Source organism: Crocodylus siamensis, chromosome 7, assembly GCF_052110815.1.
Source record: "Crocodylus siamensis isolate JL-2025a chromosome 7, ASM5211081v1, whole genome shotgun sequence".
Taxonomy (NCBI): domain Eukaryota; kingdom Metazoa; phylum Chordata; order Crocodylia; family Crocodylidae; genus Crocodylus; species Crocodylus siamensis.
Genome location: NC_143401.1, coordinates 46,237,509 through 46,257,164, shown reverse-complemented (window position 1 = coordinate 46,257,164; position 19,656 = coordinate 46,237,509). Strand labels below are relative to the sequence as shown.

The window sequence follows — 19,656 nt, the reverse complement described above, 5'->3', positions numbered from 1 at the left end:
GTAGGTATGCTGCTGGTTCCTACTGCCTACGTGCAGCGCCCTGCACTTGTCAGTATTGAATCACATCCTATTTTCATTTGCCCACCCCTGTAACATGTCCAGGTCCCTCTATAATCTGTCCTTCCCTTCTAGCATGCCCACCTCACCCCAAATCTTGGTGTCATCTGTGAATTTAAACGGTGCTTTTCACCCCGTTGTCCAAGTCACTAATAAAGAAATTGAACAGTGCAAGCCCAAGGACCAACCCCTGGAGGACTCCACTGCCCACTTCCCTCCAGGTCCCTGACCCGTCCACCACCACTGTCTGAGTACAACCTCTCAGCCAATTTGCAGTCCATCTGGCTGTGTAGGCATCAATGCCACAGTCACCTAGCTTTTTAATGACAATGGGGTGGGAGACAATGTGAAAGGCCTTTGTGAAATCCAGAAAGACTATATCCACCATGACACCTGTGTCCAATGATTTTGTGACCTCATTGTAGAAGGCAATCGAGTTGGTCTGACAGGATATCCCCCTGATGAAACCATGCTGGTTGCCATTGAGCATCATACCTGCTGCAGGCCCATCACAAATGTGCTCCTTGATAATCTTCTGAAAGAGCTTCCCCAGAATTGAAGTAAGACTAACAGACCTATAGTTGCCTGGGTCCTCCCTCTTCCCTTTTTTAAAGATGGGGACCACATTGGCCTTCTTCCAGTCGTCCAGCACCTGGCTGGAGTACCACAAGTGCTTGTAAAGCCGTGCCAGGGGCCCTGCGATAACCCCTGCCAATTCCCTCAACACCCTGGGGTGGAGAGCATCTGGACCTTCTGATTTGAACTCATCTAGCCCCACCACAAGTTCCCTAACTTGGTCCTCCCTGACCCGAGGCCTGGCAGAGTTTCTTTTGAGTCTGTCCTAAATCTTGGTAGGGGAGTTCCGGTCCCTGCACAAGAAAATGGAGGCAAAGAAATTGTTAAAGAGGTCTGCTTTCTCTTCTGGTGCAAGCACCAGATTGCCAACGATATGCTGCAGGGGCCCCACATTACCCGGTGCCTTCTATATACTCCCTATGTATTTAAAAAAGGATTTGTTGTTATCCTTGATCCTTGATGCTAGATCTGCCTTAGCTTTCCTAACAACCCCTCTACAGACATAAGCGGTGGAGGTATACTACTCTTTGGTGATGGCCCCTCCCTTCCACTGGGTGTACACCTCCTTGTTTGGCAATCAGGCATTCCTGAATGCCTTTGGTGAGGCAGGGGGGCTTTTGGGCACTCTTGCCCCCCTTTTTCCTTGTTGGGATTGTCACCCCTTGGGCTGTAAGTATCATCTCCTCAAGGAACAACCACTCATCTTGGGCACCCAGTTCCCTTACTCTCCAGGACCCCAGTGCCTCTCCCACTAATCTCCTCAGCTCATTGAAGTTGGCCCTCTTGAAGTCAAGGGCTACTGCCTTGCTGCAGGCCCTTGGCACCCTGCACTGGATGGTGAATTCCAGCAAGCGATGATCACTGTCACCCAGCTGGTCAATGACCTGGAGTCCTCTCATGAGGTCATCACCTGCGGCCAGGACCAGGGCCAGCAGGGCATTCCCCCTGGTGGGACTGTGCACCTCCTGGTTTAAGTGAAGGTCCTGTATTTCAGCAAGGAACCTTTGTGAGCAGTCAGACCTGGCTGATTGCTCCTCCCAGCAAATGTCCGGGTAATTTAGATCACCCATGACAACTACATCCCTTGCCTTAAGTGCCTCTGCAAGCTGACCCGAGAATTTGCAGTCCAGCTCTTCCCCTTGGTTGGGAGGTCTATAGTAGACCCCCACCATTAAGTCCCTTTCCCCATGACCCCCCAATAAATTGATTTATTTTCATTTGACCCTGTATGGACAAATATATGGACTTCAGAGGTGACAAGACAAAGTATTTATGAGATCATAAAGTGATATCCTGGATGCATCTTTTTAAAAAATGTGTGTTTGTGTGTGTCTGTCTGTGTTTGTTATATAAATTATTTCAAACTGAAGCCTAATTCTGTAGTATTGTGCTGCTAAATCTGATTCTGGAATAAAAATGAAATAGTATAAAAACTTTTACTTTAAATTCTTACTTGACATTCTGAACGTTCATGCTATTTACTGTAGGAAATCAGTTGGAGGAAATTTTAGTGATGTAACTGAAACCAAGGTACCTGAAGGATTTATCAGTAATGCTCAGAAATTAATGTTATATGCATATCCTTGTTTTTAAAATAAAGCTATTCTATTTTCTTCACAACCACTTGGGTGACCTAAACTTCCCAGACATTTGCTGGGAGGAGCAGACAGTCAGATCTGACTGCTCGCATAGGTTCCTGGTTGTATTACAGGACCTTCACCTTATCCAGGAAGTGCACAGCCCCATTAGGGGTAACGCCTTGCTGGACCTGGTCCTGGCCACAGGGGATGACCAGGTGAGGGGACTGCAGGTCCTTGACCATCTGGGCAATAGCGATCATCACCTGCTGGATTTCACCATCCAACGCAGAGCATCAAGGGCTCACACCAAGGCTAAAGCCCTTGACTTCAGAAGGACCAACTTCAATGAGCTTAGAAGACTAGTGGGAGAGGCACTGAGGGCCCAGAAGGTAGAGGAGATGGGACTTCATGAGGGATGGTCATACCTTAAGGGGGCGATCCTTCAAGCCCAAAGGATAACAGTCCCTGAGAGAAGCAAGGGGGGTAAGAGTGCTCAGAAACCCCCTCAGCTCAGCAAGGGCATTCAGAAATGCCTGAGGACTAAAAGGGGGGTGTACAACCAGTGGAAGGGAGGAGCTATCACCAAGGAGAAGTACACTGCCTCTCGCCCCATCCTCATCAATAAATTAAGCGACTGTGGCATTGATGCCTTCACAGTTGGATGGGTAAAAAATTGGCTGATAGGGCACACCCAGAGAGTAGTAGTGGACAGGTCGTACTCAACCTGGCAAGATGTGAGCAGTGGGGTACTCCAGGGCTTAGTTCTCAGGCCCGCACTCTTTAACATCTTCATCACCAACCTGGACAAGGGGGTGGAAAGCACGCTGTCCAAGTTTGCTGATGACGCTAAGATGTGGGGCAAGATGGACATACTTGAAGGGAAAGAGAGGCTGTAACTAGATTTAGACAGACTACAAAAGTGGGCAGAGGAGAATAGGATGGGGTTCAATGTAGACAAATGCGGGGTGCTTCACCTTGGGAGAAAGAATCCACAGCATACATACAGGCTGGGGAGTTCCCTCTTGAAAGCACAGAGGTGCAACGGGATCTTGGAGTCATTATTCACTCTGAGGTCAACATGAGCCACCAATGCCAAACCGCAGTCAGCAAGACCAGCCATACCTTGTCATGCATCCAAAGATGCATCTCAAGCCGGTCCAGAGAGGTGATACTCCCCCTCTATGTGACTTTAGTCAGGCTGCAGTTGGAATACTGCATCCAGTACTGGGAGCTGAACTTCAAAAGGGATGTGGCCAGCCTTGAGAGGGTTCAGAGGAGGGTCACCTGCTTGGTGAGAGGGCAGCAGGATAGGCCCAATGAGGAGAGACTGAGGGACCTGAACCTGTTGAGCCTCAGCAAGAAGAGGCTGAGGTGGGACATGGTGGCTGCCCACAAACTCAGCAGGGAAGATAAACAGCAAATAGGTAGAGCCCTTTTCTCCCCAGCACCACCTGGGTGACGAGGAACAATGGTAATAAGCTGATGGAGAATAGGTTTAGGTTAGAGATCAGAAGGCAATATTTTACGCTTAGGGTGGCCAAAATCTGGAACCAGCTTCCCAGGGAAGTGGTCCTCGCCACTACCTTGGGCAAATTCAAGAGGAGGTTGGATGATCACCTGTCTGGAGTCTCGTGACCAGCATTCATTCCTGCCTGTGGCAGAGGGTCAGGCTAGATGCTCTGTTCAGGTCCCTCCTCACCCTAGCTACTATGAAACTACTATGAAACTTGGTTAAATGAGCTCAGAAATATTTCACTGGATTAGGGTCTTCATAATGTTCCAATGCTTTAAAACCATTTGGGTGACTTAAATTGTGTGGTTCTACTCTCCAAAAAACAAATGCTTCATCAAATCTACAATAGCTTCAGGGTCCAAACTTAGTACAAGAGTACTTAATCAGAAAATGAACATGCTGGCTTCCTCTGAGGAGCCAGAATTTTCTTTTCCCCCACAGATTTTGTGGGCATTCCCCAGATTTTGCAGAATCCACAAAATCCGCTGAATTGTGAATTTCGTAGGTCCCTTATTATGAAAGTGACTCTGGTTAAGCGTATGAAAATAAAGCTTTCAATTTTCATCTATGGTGGTTTTAAAGTAGACTTAATTCTATGAGTAAATTGCATATCACCTAAAAATGAAAATCACCTAAAAATTACTTTGTATGCTTTATCCTCCACAGAATGACATCACTCCATTACATGTTGCATCCAAGAGAGGAAATGCTAATATGGTCAAACTCCTGCTTGATCGAGGCGCTAAAATTGATGCCAAAACAAGGGTAAGATTAAATATGAATGATATTATTTACAGCTAATTCCTTTGGCATGTGGTTCTTTTGCTTACAGAACAGACTTCATTCACCTAGAAAGTTTCATAGAATGATTTTCACAATGTTTTTTCATGAAACCATTGTGACAGTTGTGCCTCCCTGGGACTGTCTATTTGTGGCCCCGCAACACCGATCAAGGGCCAACCGCCCGCCTTCTCACCTGCCATGCCTGTTGTTATTTGTTTGATTGAAAGATCTTAATCAAACGGGAGGCTGCCTATTTTCTGTCTCGGTGCCTTAGGCATTATCTGTGGCTCCTTTCCTCCCCTTATACCGCAGCCCAAGCCTCGCAGATGTATCTGGTGTTGTTCAGGTCTGTCCTACTCCCTGCAGTGCGCGGACATTCTCTGGCTTATCCCTCAGCCTGCACCCTCACCGGCACCCTCTAGCTTGTCTCAGAGCCTGCACCCCTACCAGTGCTCTCCAGCCTGTCCCGCACTGCCCATTTAGGGACTTCTCGCCCGTGCCAACACCAGGCTCCTCACTGCTCCCTTCAGTTGGGGCTTCTTGCTGCCCCCCCTTTGGCTCTGGGGCTCCTCACTGCCCCCTAACTCCGGGGATCCTCACTGCTCCCTAACTCCTTTTGCTTTGGGGCTCCTCACTGCCCCCAAACTCTGGGGCTGGGGCCCACGCACCCCAAACAATGCTGTGCCCTCTCCAGCGCCAGGAACCTCCATGCTACTGTGGCCTCCTCCAACCCCTAATAGCCTCACCCGGTCCTCCAGTGAAACAATAAACACAAAATGCAAAGCCCCCCGGGCTACAACATAAAAGCTAGACTGTTCTGGTCAAAAATACAAATCTCTCCCTACCAGAGAGAGAGAGCGCATCAACCCCCAGCAGGAACCAGGGGATGTTCCGACCGTCAGAGTTCTCCCTTTTGTTCTGGCTGAGTTCCTCCTCCCTCGGCCGCCAGAGGGGAACTGCCCTCCTGGCCTTCTGCCTGGGCTTAAGAAGGGCTAAGCTCCACCCCTTCCTGTCTCTAGGTTTCCCTGGTTGCTAGGGCAACCAGCACCTGCACAGTCCTGGTGAGTGGCAGCTGTGCTTCCCCCTTCCCGCCATTAGGGGTCTCTCCCGAGCCATTTCCACTCTCAGCCGCAGGGCACCTGAGAGCTCTGCGACAACCATATTTGAAACACATTGCATAATAAAGCTCAAACCTAACTTTTACTACAGGAAAGCAATACTATGTTATGTACAATATTTTATTAGGGGCTGCTTCAAACTGGGGCAGTTTCCTAGGCACTAGTGAAAACTAAAAGTCTAGCACTTGATTTAATTATTAAGATCTCTTCTATTTTGAACTCTGGAGAGGGAATGGTTCTCGCTCCCCTGTAACTGCAGTGGGTTGGTTCCTCAATGTGCTTGAAGGACTTGCAGTTCCTTCCTTTTGCCTGAAAAAATGTTTGGTGGAGGTTTTCTTCCACTGTCATAAGAATCTTTTTTTCTCTCGCCCTGGATCAAATGCATGGGTAAAATATGTTGGACTAACCCACCTGACATGTGGAGTCTCCCACTTAACTGTAGAATCATACAGCCCAGATACAAGTGGTGATGGAAGCATCTTATAGAGATGAGAGTGATTTAAATCCCTGTCCTATTCAGTGCTTAGCTACTTCATTGGGAGTAGCCCTGTCCTCCATCAAGGAGGATGCCTCTAGAGAACATCAACATATTTGGTTATATGCTGCTTGAACTGTGATGAAATATGATTTGTTAAACAGGTAAAAACTCATTAAAGTAGGATTTTTGATACTTTATTTCACTAGCAACAAAAATAATTTAAGAAAACAAGATGGATGCTGCTAGAATCTCTGCCCCAGTTCTGTAAATGGTTCCTGCCTGTGCACATGAAGATTTTGAGTAAATGGGAAGTGTTGCAATAGCTTTACTTGTCACACATTTTCTTGGTGAAACATTAATTTTTCATCATCCATTACCATATACTATTTTTTCTATAATTACTCAATAAAAATTGTAAACAGTAAAGATATTTGGCTAAAGAATGCCTTTTATGTAGTTTAGGTAGTTTTTCTTGTGTTCAAAAGTCTGAAATCTGATGCTAAATGTGTTTAGGCACATTCATGTTTTGATTGATTGTTCATATTCTGTCATATATTTAAACTCAGAATCACCTCTTCAGAAACAGGATCAATTAAGCATTTCTTCTTCTGTCAGTCTTACACAAGTTGTTTTTTTTTTCCTTCTCAACATACCTTTATCAAAAGGCTCCTGATTTCTGTGTAAAATGTTTCCATTTCTTTAAATGAATGAATATAAGTGAAGTAATATTTCTTCAATCATTGTAGCGTGTTTTGGCCAGTTTCCTTTTCACTGTATACTGCCAGAATCCTAGTTTGTTGCAAAGGTCTGGCACCTCTGTTTTATCTAATCTCTTTGCCAAGATCACATGAATTTTTTGCCATCCTTTGCTTATATGTAATGCCCAGCAAATTGGTTAACTGTATACATCTGTTACATTGATGGTGAGGTACCACACTGCAGCTTTTATGGGTGTGCAAAGCAGGCCCTACTCGATTCGGATTTGGATTCAGCCTGAATCAGGAACAGTGATTCGATTCATTGATTCAGATCACTGTCCCTGGTTTGATTCAGCCGAATCCGAATCTGAAGATTCGACGCTGATTTGGAGAATCAGTGATTCGGACACAGGCACAGCTTTAAAAGTTTTTTCTACATACCTTGAGGTTGCAGGCATGGCTCATGAACACTGTGATGTAGGGGTGCATGGAGTGTCCCACAGGAGTGTGTGTGTGTGGGGGGGGCCCTCCATGTGCTCAGTGGCGAATCTGGAAGTGGACCAGAAGTACTTCCGGTCCACTTCCGGGTCTGCCAGGGAGCGTGCTGGCCCCCCCCCCCCAACTTTCCCCTGGCTTGGCAATCAGTCGTAGGGGGACCCTGGGTGCCTCCCCCAGACCCAAGAGGCACCAGTTGCCAACTTTTTATGCTTAGGCCAGAGTGCTCCCAAGAACCATTCCCAGAAAGCACAGCCTGCTCTCTCTCTCCTAATTTCATCAAAAGCATGGGTTATCTATGGCCAAATACTACCACTGCATCACTGCACTTTTAAACTTAAGTTGGCAAGGTGCCCTTCATATATTCATTACTTTTCCTCACTTATAACAGCAGTATTTTTTTTAAATCTGTGATTGCTCTGAAACAGGAAGTTGTGGCGGGGGGTTGTGGGGGTTCTCCATCTGTTATCTATAGTTTTTGTCACTACTTTCTGTGTTTTATACTACCAACTTATTGTAAATTCCTTTCTGCATGTCTGCCAGTCCATCTCACTTACGTATTTGTATGGGTCCCCATCACTCAAATGTTTTAGTATCTTTCACTCTTTAATATATGTATTGATGATAAAGCACAGGATGATTTTATCTTGTTTACATATGTACTGTTACTTCTTGCCCCATATTATCTGGCTGTGACAACCAGTGGGACCTTTAATTTTGACAGGACATTAAGTTTGAAATTCTAATCATACCATGTATTTCCATGCTCAAAAATAATTACTGTATCTTTGCAGGACTGTGACCAGTAGTTCATGGTTAGTTTCAGTTTCAAGTTGCAGCCGTAGAAGAAATCATGAAACTTTGTAGTCACACGCATCTCTTTCTTGACATTGACATTCATTTTGTTTTTGTCACTATCACATCTCTAGCATATGTATTCTATCAGTCACTCGTTCCCATGATGCTGTAGCACTGCTGCTGTCAGCTTTTGAAATACATAGGGAAATACTTGATCTATTTCATGGGGTCAGAGTATTGAAGAACTGGTTTTGATGTCAGTACCTTAATCAGATCTTCATACTCTTTTGGGCTGTGCCATCCAGCCCATTCTGTATCATAATGAAATCATTTTTCATGTGAACTGTTTGAACTACACAACTGAGTATGCATTTATCAACATAGGTCAACATTCTTGTAGCATCTGAACTCCCTTTTTTTAACCTTCTAGTCCCTACAGGTGCCATATCACCTAAATCCTAACATCATTACATGCAATCCTCCCTATTATTGTTTTCTTGCATAAGTACAGACTTGCTATAACTTATGCTTGGCCGTGTTCAGTTTACGGTTATTAATGCTCTTTGCACACTAGTCCTTACAGTGTCCAGGACTTGCTATAATTATCCATGCTGTGAAAGTAATGCTGTCCCCAAATGAAGATAAAATTTTTGCTCTTTCTAAAATGCTGAGCACACTCTGAAAGGCACTTTCAAGAAGCAGTACCTGTCTATTGATACACTGAGCATATAAATCATATATTCTTCCTGTGTTCAGGGAGATTCTGCTAGTCTATTTCATGCTAAGGAATTTGACTTCTGAAATGTTGGCCAATATTATTATTTGTGGATAAGGGGGAATATTTTCTCATGATGATTATGTTTGATGTTGATGCACAGCTGTATGTTACAGTTCCTGATGAGTTCAGGGTTCTGTGTTCTGTGAATGACACTACTTTCTGTCATGTTTGACAGACATGTTTCCTCTAGTCTCTTTCTAAGACTTGGGGAACATGGTGCATTACATATGCAACAGGCTGTTCTTTGTTCCCCTGTAACTGTATTGTGTTCGATACTGGGATATAACCTTTTCCTATGAATTATACCTTCATCTGATGCAATTAGCGTGTTTGAAATTTGGTTCAGATTTCATATTTCAGTTGTTTTACAGACTCTATGGTATGCACCCTCTTGACTATACCCACATCCTCAAGCATGTAAGCCCTAATCTGATTGCTTTCCTGGTATAATAATTCTTTCTTGTTTTATTATTTTTCTTTTGTAGATCATTGACAGTTTACATTCATCCAGAACTGAAATATGTTCATTAGTGTAGGACCTATAGTTCACCTTTGGTTGTTTTTTTTTTTCATTATTATAGTTTCTTTAAACTATCACTTCTTACAGCCACTTGTGCTCCAGTGTTTACTTTCTATGTTGCTTGTAGGCCACTTGCGATTAATTTTCTTAGCCATACTTTTGAGTGGAATGTCTTTCTTTACTATGTCCATAAATGACTTGCCCTCTTCCTTTTAGGAATCCTAATATACTAGTTCTAATCCATGATTTTTCTGTTTTCTTTGCATAATTTGTGAAGTGACTGGACTTATTACAGTTTGTCAAATACTGGATGTTGTTGACTATGATGATTACAGTAATTTCTTCTGTGCTTCCTTTAAGCACCCTTGTTTACTGTTCTCTCTTCTCCTACATATGAGTCCATTCTTGTTCATAGACTTTCACATATCTTTTTAAATGTTGAACCAAATAACATTGGCTTTAATAGAAGCATCTTAATATTTTAGGTTCATAAGACAAAATTGGTTGTGATTTTCTTTACTGGTTCACTTTTTCTGGGTCCTTATCTGGGAACAATGTATTTTGAAGGTAATGCTTTTTTGTTTGTTTTGTTTCATTTTTTTAAAGAAACATGGAGATTCTCAAGGATTTTTATCCAAACTAACTTGTACCTTTCTGTTGTACAAATGGAGTGCTTCTGCAGCAGTTCTTTCTTGTTGTTTTTGCTTATCTTCTATTGTATTAGCCTTTTTGACTTCACATGTAGTTCAGGTGGCTGTTAAAATCTCTCCAGGTTTCCATAACTTTAAGACTATTGAGGTTTTATCTATTTCAGATATATAGGCTGTTTAGCAGCCATTTTAATTTGACTTTTTTTCTTGTATCACTTTCATTAAACATTTGGAAGCTGTTTGTTCTTTTCCATGATTTGCCAAAACTCCTATGCCTTCCCATTATAGTACTATGTTGTACTTCACTTATAACTAAGTCATATTTTAGCATAATATAGTTTTCTGGAATGAAAAGCGGATGTGATAGAAATAGGCAAAAGGAAAAGGTATGGAGTTTTTAGCTTCTGACCCTGAAGGAGCTGACAGATAAGATAAAGAATGAGAGGTAGATGAAGTTTGGGAACATTTCGACTTAACTACTGCAGTTTCCCTATTCCCTAGCAAGTCTCCACTATATTGATAGAATAAATAGTCATGATTTGCTTCAATTTTCTGTTTATGCCCGGCCACTTGTCTCTCATTGTTGCACTGTCCTGGTACCACCAGGACGCCATTTTCTGACAGTCAGGTGATGGAATCGTACAATTGCCAAGAAATAAAAAAAAATTATACTTAAATATTTGACAAAAATGAGAGAGGCTGGAGGAAGAAACAAAATAGAGGGAAATTTAGGAAAACATAAAAGGCAGAGAGGAAGAGAGAGATGAGAGGAATGTATTTTTCAGAAAAGATATAATATGAACTACCAGGCCCAGCAACAGCCAGCGAGCCCAGACCAATGGTCAAAAGGGAGAAACAGGTAAGTGATGGGGGACGGGGCATTGCTGAGACTAGGGGGTCAGTGGGCACAACCGTTGGAGGCCTCAAATGCCTCTACACGAATGCTCGAAGTATGGGGAAGAAGCAGGAGGAACTTGCCCTCCTCCTAGCTGTGACCAGCCCTGACATAGTGGGGATCACAGAAACGTGGTGGGACTCATCGCATGACTGGGCGGTGAGTGTCAAGGGCTATAGGCTATACAGGAGGGACAGGATAGGAAGAAAAGGTGGAGGAGTAGCACTCTACATCAAGGAGGAATATACTTCCTCGTTAATTAGCAAGGGGGTAGAGCGGGGGCACTCAGAGGTGCTCTGGGTTAGAGTAAAAGGCAGTCCAGGGGATAGAGACTTAACGGTGGGAGTCTACTATAGACCTCCCAACCAGGGAGAAGAGCTCGACCAGGAATTCTTAGGTCAGCTCGCAGAGGCAGTGAGGGCTAAGGATGTGGTCATCATGGGGGACCTGAACTTCCCAGACATCTGCTGGGAAGAGCAGTCAGCCAAGTCTGATCGCTCACGTCGGTTCTTAGCCAGAGTGCAGGACCTCCATCTAACCCAGGAGGTGCACAGCCCCACCAGGGGAGACGCCTTGTTGGACCTGGTGCTGGCCACGGGTGATGACCTGGTGAGGGGGCTGCGGGTGATGGGCCACCTGGGAGATAGTGATCATCGCTTGCTGGAATTCACCATCCAGCGTAAGGTGGCAAAGGGCTGCAGCAAGGCAACAGCCCTAGACTTTAGGAGGGCTGACTTCAACAAGCTAAGGAGGATCGTTGGGGAAGCGCTGAGGACCCAGAGGGGAAGGGAACCAGATGTCGAAGGTGAGTGGTTGCTCCTTAAGGAGACGATCCTCCATGCCCAAAGGGAGGTAATCCCAACAAGGGTCAAAGGGAGCAGGAGGGCACATAAACCCCCATGGCTCACTAGGAGCATCCGGGAATGTCTCCTTGCTAAAAGGGAGGCATACACCCAATGGAGGGATGGGGTCATCACCAAGAAGGACTATGTTACAGTCGCCCGAGGATGTAGGGGGGCAGTCAGGAAGGCCAAGGCAGAGATGGAGATAGGACTAGCTTCCCGGATTAAGGACAATAAGAAGTCCTTCTTCAAATACATAGGGGGTAAAAAGAGGGTCCCGGGTAATGTGGGGCCCCTGCAGGACACGATGGGCAACTTAGTCGTCACGCCAGATGACAAAGCTAACATATTTAATGATTTCTTTGCCTCTGTCTTCCTAAGTAGGGACCAGTTCAGCCACCTCCCTGCTGGGCCCCCCTCGGGCCCCGGGAGAGACACGCCTGGGCCAGGGGTTAGCGAGGAATTAGTTAGGGTACTTCTGGAGAGGCTGGACGTGTTCAAGTCTGCTGGTCCGGACGATCTTCACCCTAGGGTTCTACAGGAACTGGCCGAGGTCATTGCAGGATCCCGGCGCGGCTCTATGAGCACTCGTAGTGCTCTGGTGAGGTGCCGGAGGACTGGAAGAGGGCCAATGTGGTCCCTATCTTCAAAAAGGGAAAAAAAGAGGACCCGGGAAATTACAGGCCAGTTAGTCTTACCTCAATCCCGGGTAAGCTCTTTGAAAAAATTCTCCTGGCACACATCCAGGAGGGCCTTGCGGGGGAATGCATGCTCAGGGGAAACCAACATGGGTTCATCAGTGGCAGGTCTTGTCAGACCAACCTGGTGGCCTTTTACGATCAGGTCACCAAATCATTAGACGCAGGGGTTGCTGTGGATGTAGTCTTTCTGGACTTCCGGAAGGCTTTCGACACTGTCTCTCACCCTGTCCTCATCAAAAAGCTGGGAGACTGTGGTGTCGATGCCCACACAGTCAAATGGGTCGCCAACTGGTTGGAGGGCCGCACCCAGAGGGTGGTAGTGGATGGGTTCTTCTCGACCTGGAAGGACGTGGGCAGTGGGGTTCCGCAGGGCTCGGTCCTCGGGCCCGCACTGTTCAACATCTTCATCAGTGACTTGGATGAGGGGGTAGAAAGCACCCTGTTCAAGTTTGCTGATGACACTAAGATGTGGGGGGATGTGGGTGCACTAGAAGGGTGCAATAGGCTACAAGCTGACCTTGACAGGTTGCAACGGTGGGCGGATGAGAATAGGATGGGGTTTAACACTGATAAGTGCAAGGTGTTGCACATGGGGAGGAAGAACCGGCACCACACTTACAGGTTGGGGAACTCCCCTCTTGCCAGCACGGAGACGGAAAAGGATCTTGGAGTCGTCATTGACTCCACGATGAACATGGGCCGGCAGTGTGGGGAGGCAGTCAAGAAGGCCAACCGTACCCTGTCATGCATCCACAGATGCATCTCAAGCAGGTCCAGGGAGGTGATCCTCCCCCTCTATGCGGCACTGGTCAGGCCGCAGCTGGAGTACTGCGTCCAGTTCTGGGCGCCACACTTCAAGAGGGACGTGGACGATATGGAAAGAGTTCAGAGGAGGGCCACTCGTATGATCAGGGGTCAGCAGGGCAGGCCTTATGAGGAGAGGCTACGGGACCTGAACCTGTTTAGCCTCCACAAGAGAAGGTTAAGGGGGGACCTTGTGGCCTGCTACAAACTGGTCAGGGGGGATCAGCAGGTATTGGGGGAGTCCCTGTTCCCCCGTGCGCTCCCAGGAGTGACCAGGAATAACGGTCACAAGCTGGCGGAGGGTAAGTTTAGATTAGATATTAGGAGGCGCTACTTCACAGTCAGGACGGCTAGGGCCTGGAACCGGCTTCCAGGGGAAGTGGTGCAGGCTCCTAGCCTGGGGATTTTTAAAAGGAAGTTAGATGAGCACCTTGCTGGGGTCATCTGACCCCGGTGCTCTTTCCTGCCAAGGCAGGGGGTCGGACTAGATGATCTACCTAGGTCCCTTCCGACTCTAGCTACTATGAAACTATGAAACTATGCCTGCCCAGTTTTCCTATTGAAAACAGCATATATTACAAGAAAGCATTTCTGATGCCTTTTTTGATCTCTTTATTTTTTCCCAAACTCTACAGTTTTGTAACACTGCAGGCTCAGTGCAGCCCCAGCACAAAGACTTCAGATATTTCCTGTGACTGTGTATCCAGTATTTAAGGGTTGTGGGTTTGAATGGGAAAGGGCATCCAAAACTGTGGCAACTATCGCTTACAATATTACATGTATATGGTTCTGTTGTGGGATGTAGTAATTCTGGGGGTACTGGAGATACGTTGGCAGGTTTTGCATTTCTTGTCATGTTATGGTCTAGATCCATTCCATGTGTTTTGGTCTGTAGGAAATTTGCTCCTGGTGATGAGGTTAGCAAGGTTTGGTGCTCGTTTGAATTTACAAAACACTTATAAAAGCCTACAAACTTCACTTAATAAATCTACTGGATCTAAAAACTCATGGACTCAATATAAACTTTGGATCTATGACACACTATAACCTGCCTGACATCTGACTTCCCAGGTACCTCTCCACTTTAACCAGCTACATCCCCCTTCCCCCCTCCAACCCCAGCCTGTCTCTCACCTCCTGATGCTTCAATTTACTGTCTGGTTTTCTTGCCTGCAGCCAAGCCTCTGGCTTCTTTACTATTTATCCCATTCAGGAAGAGCACACACACCAACTGCAGATGCTTCCTTCACCTGATGAAGGGTTTTGAAACCCAAAAGGTTGCCAAGATATATTTCTCCAACTGTTCAGTTGGTCTAATAAAAGATACCACATCTACTCGAAGACGTTGCCTGCCTGTTCCTTATACCAACATGCCTAGAGTCAGAAACCCAGTTAACACATACAAGTGACATGAGTTTTGCTTTCAACAGTTTGATGTGTGCTTTCACAGAATCCCCTGCACCTGTCTGCTTGAGACCTGGCAGGCTCCATGCCCTCGAAAGGGGCTAGCATCCCTGCTGCTTTCACCCCCTCTGCCTTAACACACACACAGCATGAGTTTTGCTTTCAGTAGTTTGAGGTGAAGGTTCACAGAAACCTCTGCACCTATCTCCTTGAAATTTGGCAGGCTTCATGCCCACAGAAGGGGCTATCATCCCTTAGGTTTTCATCCAATTCTGCAAACAAATGATAAAGTTATAGGTTTCTTAGTGATTCCCCATTATAGTCTATGACTGAATCAGTGCTGAATCTTTCAGATCCAATTCGGTCAAATTAATTTGGGAGAGTGATCCGAATCACCAAATTGAATCACTTCTCCCCCGAATCAGCCGAATCTGAATAGAATACTGGCCGCTTTGCACAAGCCTAATAATTACAGCATGTCAGAGCAGCCTTCTTGCATGTTTATAGGCACTTCTAGATTTTAAGTGGAAATTAATGGAATGCCATAAAATCATCCCAGTTTTGAAAACTCAGGGGATTCAGATAGTATTTATACATGCAAACTTTGTTTTTATCTAAGATAAACCTCTAAGGGTGCATCTACACATGCAGGCACATGCACTTGCAGTAACTCAAATAGAATGGTTCAAATTTGAGCTGGGGCTTTTTGTCTCAGTGCACATGCCTGGGCATGCACTTTGGTGTGGGTCAAATTGTGTCACATTGGGCAAAATAACCCTGCTTGGCTCCTTTTTGATCTGCAGCCAGGAGGAGTTAGAGCTATAAAAAGCTTCCCTGTGCTGGCCCCAGCAATATAAAAACCTGCCCTAGCAAGCATCTCAGGGCTACTCACTCTCAGGAGCTTCTGGGCCCCAGCCAATTGGTATCTGGGGACACTAGCCCCTTGTGCCAGCTGGACTGCTGAAGCAGCATCCCAAATCCATTTTGTTTAAAAACCCCAAATCCATGTTCTTCACAATGGGAACAAAAGACCACTCCCCACACACACACACACACACACACACACACACACGCACACACACACAGGAAGAGAGAGAGAGAGATCAGTTGAGTAATGCTTTATTGATATATTTACAATGTTAAAGCAGTTTGGAAGCCTACCAGTATCATAATAAAATAAATTCTAAATATATATGTGTGTGTGTGTGTGTGTGTGTGTGTGTGTGTTGATGTGTACTCTTGGTTTTCTTCTCATATAATGGGCATGTGATGCGGGGATGTAGGGTTTGCAGGAGAGGGGAGGGAACAGGTGTGGGGGAAGGCAGGTGGGTGTGTGGGTGATTACGGATGTGGGGGGATGTGGGTGGGTGTGTGAGTAGGTGTGGGGTAATTGCAGGGGGACTGTGGGTGTAGGGGGAACTGGTGGGGGGGCTGCTCAGGAGCGGTGGGTCTTCTCACTCCCACAGGGTGCAGGCCCCCAACACAGCATATAGACTGCTCCCTCTGCAGGGTCCCAGTCACCCTGCAGGGCCACAACCTGTCCCCCCCACAGGGTCCCAACCACCCTGCAGGGCCACAGCCCCCCTGTGCAGGGCCCACAACTTACGCCCTACAGCAGCAGTGGAAGCGAGGCACTCAGAGCCTGCTGCTGCCAGCCCCCCATCATGTGGTGTAGCCTGAGCAGCTCAGAGCTGGTGCTGCCTGTGCTACTCATCAGGGACTGGCACCAGTCACTAGTATCACCTGGGGGTTGGCACCACTTGCAGGGACTGTGTGTTGCACCAAGCCGGGTCCCGCTAACGCTGGGGCCACTCACACCACCAGCCTGCACCAGTTCCATGGTGGCAGGATCTGGCTTGGCTCAGTACACTGTCCATGCACACTGTGCTGGGTGCTACCTCTGGCAGCGGTGCTGCTTGTCCCATAGTGCCTGCAGCTAGGAGGCATGCAGCAGGACCTGGCCCGGTGCGGCTTGCTAATTTGGCTTTGCACGAGAGAGGGAGGCACGGCTCTGGAAGGTGCAGCTCCTCTGCAAACTCACACTAGCTTCATGGCTTGGGCTGCAGCAGGTCAGGTCAGACCAGTGGGGTGCGTTTTCCATAAGGCTCAGGCCCCACCGACCAGATGTGGCCTGGGCTGTGCAGCTAGAATGCATTTACACAGGAGCCATGCCTCCCTGAGCCATGCCCCCTGCTCCAGTGCAAAGCCAGTCTAGCAAGCTACACTGGGCTGGGTTGGATCAGATCCCACTGTGTGCTGCCAGCTCTGCTGCAGCTGCCATGCACCACCAGCTCCACCAGGGCTCCTGTGTGCTGCTGGCTTTGCACTCCAGCTACTCACCACCATCTTCATTTGCTACCCCCTGGCCCTGCACAGGTTGATATGCCTCAGGCCCCACACAGCCCTAGGGATGGCTCTGGGGCTGCCACACAGTGCTGCCTACTCCCCCACCCAGCAGCCATGGTGCTGGCAGCAGCAGGCAAGCAGGGCTGTGGCTCTGCTGCAGGTATAGCGGACAGTGACACAGCGCTGTTTGACCCGGGCTCTGTAGATGCTAAATGAATCTGGCCTGGCCCGGCCCATCCAAGGACATGTACTAGTGGGCTGGGCCAGATCCATTCAGCATGTATGGAGCCCAGGTCAGACAGCACCACATGGCTGCTGGCTGTGACTGCAAGAGAGCCACAGCCATGCTGACTGCTGCCACCTGCACCATGGGAGCTGGGTACGGGGGCAGGTGTGTGGCAGCCCCTGCTCAAGCCCCTCCACAAACCCACCCACATATGGGATATCCCTCTATACCACTCCCCACACCTCCTGACATCCCCCTCCACTCCCAACCCCCACTGACATCCCCTGCCACTCCCCATAGCCCCCAACATTCCCCTCCACTCCTGCCACTCCCTGATATCACCCTGCCACTCCCCATAGCCTTAAACACCTCCTGGCATGCTCCTGCCACTTCTCATAGCCCCAGACAACCCCCTCCACTCCTGACACCCCCCAACATCCCCCTGCCACTCCTCACACCAATCCACACCCACCCATACCCGTAACTCCCTCCACCCCACATCCCTAACTTACCCTTGACAGGACCAGGGGCAACAGAAGCACCACAGAGATTCTCTGGCCAGAAACCAGAGCATCTCTCCTGGAGGACCAACTCCTGGGTTGCCTCCAGGCATAGTCCGGGACCATGCCTTGCCCTGCTATTCTGTGGAACACTTTTTTTGGACCCTTGGATATCCAGCAGTCTAATATCACCCCCAGGCTGCAAACTTGCAGCATGGGGAACATTTTTTTGTTTCTGCATTTGCCTCTTGCCACATCTCAAAGGGCTTTAAGACACTGTAAGATGCATGTGTGCACTGATATGGATGCGCCCTAAACGTTTTGAAGTCCATATATTATTACCCTACTTTGTCCTTAACTCAGTTGCTCATTTTATAGTTTGTTTTAAAGAATTTCCCATACTACATCTCTCCCTTTTTCATGTGAAATACAGCAGCTGCCTTATGATTTCTGTGCAGAATATTAGGATATATTCATCAGTATGTAAAGAGTAGTTGTGATTAGGGCTGTGCAAAATTTCTCCAGCTGTTTGATTTTGATGCTGTTTTGACTCGTTTTGAACTCAAAACAGCAAAATCAAAATGAAACAGATGGCTTTGAAACAGCCTCGAAACAAAACATGGGCAGTCGAAACGTTTCAATGTTTCGAGTTTCAAAGCTGAAGCTGGGCTTGCCTGCAGGGAAACAAAGTAAGGAGAGGGAGAGGGTAGAGCGGGGAAATCAGGGGAAGGACTGCTGTTATATTGACTGTGTAGCTGGACAGTGACTATCATCCTTCCCTGAGGTCCCTTTCAATCCCCATGCTCTGGGGGAGGGATAGAAAAACAGCATTGTTTAAACTGTCCTGGTTTCTGCCTTGGGGTCAGTTACTGAGCTGTTTTCCAGCAGCTCATCATCATCAGACAACAAGGGCTACCATTAATTTCCTACTCGCTAGCCAAGCAAGAGGGATTTCAGAGTACCTTTTTCTTTCTTATGGATGCTTTTATTTTATTATTATATTCATTGATTTATTTTTTTCAATTTTATAATTGGATAGGATATTACATTATAGAATTTAGTTTATATAGGAAGTGAAATACATTTATATTTTATTTCTATACATCTAAAGCTTGCAGCATACACACAGTATAGAATTTATATAGGAAGCAAGACATATTTATATTTGGTTTTATGTTTATTGTTTCTTTGCACCCACACACACATAATCAGATTTATATAGGAATGTGAATAAATGTATGTATTTGAAGATAAGCAAGACATGAAACACACCATGAAGCATGGTGGAAAGGCAAGTGGTGGCAAACCTTCAGGGAGGAGCGGAAGAGCGGGTAGAGGGTGCCAGTGCCACTGCATGTGCCTGAGCCTGCATCCCCTCCATGAGCACCAGCCATAACCCCCCACCACCACTACCATGAAAACAACAAGCAGCAGCACCAGCATGACAGTCTCCTTGACCCCCATTTCACTTCCCATACTGAATCTTCCAGTGCCAGAGGAAGAGCTGGAGCTGGAGCTGGATCTCAGTGCCCTAGCAAGGGAAATTCTGGGGAAGGAGGGGGAACCATCTGAGTTTGTGCTCCACACCCCTCAAGTTTCCCCTAGAGCCAGGTCTCCTTCTCCAGAAGGCACTTTGGAGAAGGTTGATGTAGAGGTGGAGGCAAGTGGCTCAGCTGAGTCCACTCCTCCTGTTGCTGTGCCTCTGTCTGCTGAGGAGGGGGAAAATGTAGCATCATCCACACATGCATCTGCACCCCAGAAGCAAGCACGTTGTGTGGTCTGGAATCATTTTGAGCTGGCAGATGATCCCACATACCCTATCTGCCTGCACTACCGAGCCAAAAATCAGCTAGGGCAAGGGAACAAAACACATGAGCACCACATCCCTGTGCAT

At 47.0% G+C, this 19,656-nt stretch overlaps 1 protein-coding gene across 5 annotated transcripts in view; it reads left to right on the top strand.

The window, feature by feature from the left end:
- Positions 1 to 19,656, top strand: part of ANK3 (ankyrin 3) — a 378,647-nt gene that overhangs the window by 156,247 nt on the left and 202,744 nt on the right. For all 5 annotated transcript variants that reach the window (XM_090056583.1, XM_090056581.1, XM_090056580.1 and 2 more), the window contains exon 8: positions 4,393 to 4,491. In XM_090056583.1, the coding sequence (XP_089912709.1) occupies positions 4,393 to 4,491 (99 nt within the window). The remainder of the gene's footprint in view (positions 1 to 4,392; positions 4,492 to 19,656) is intronic.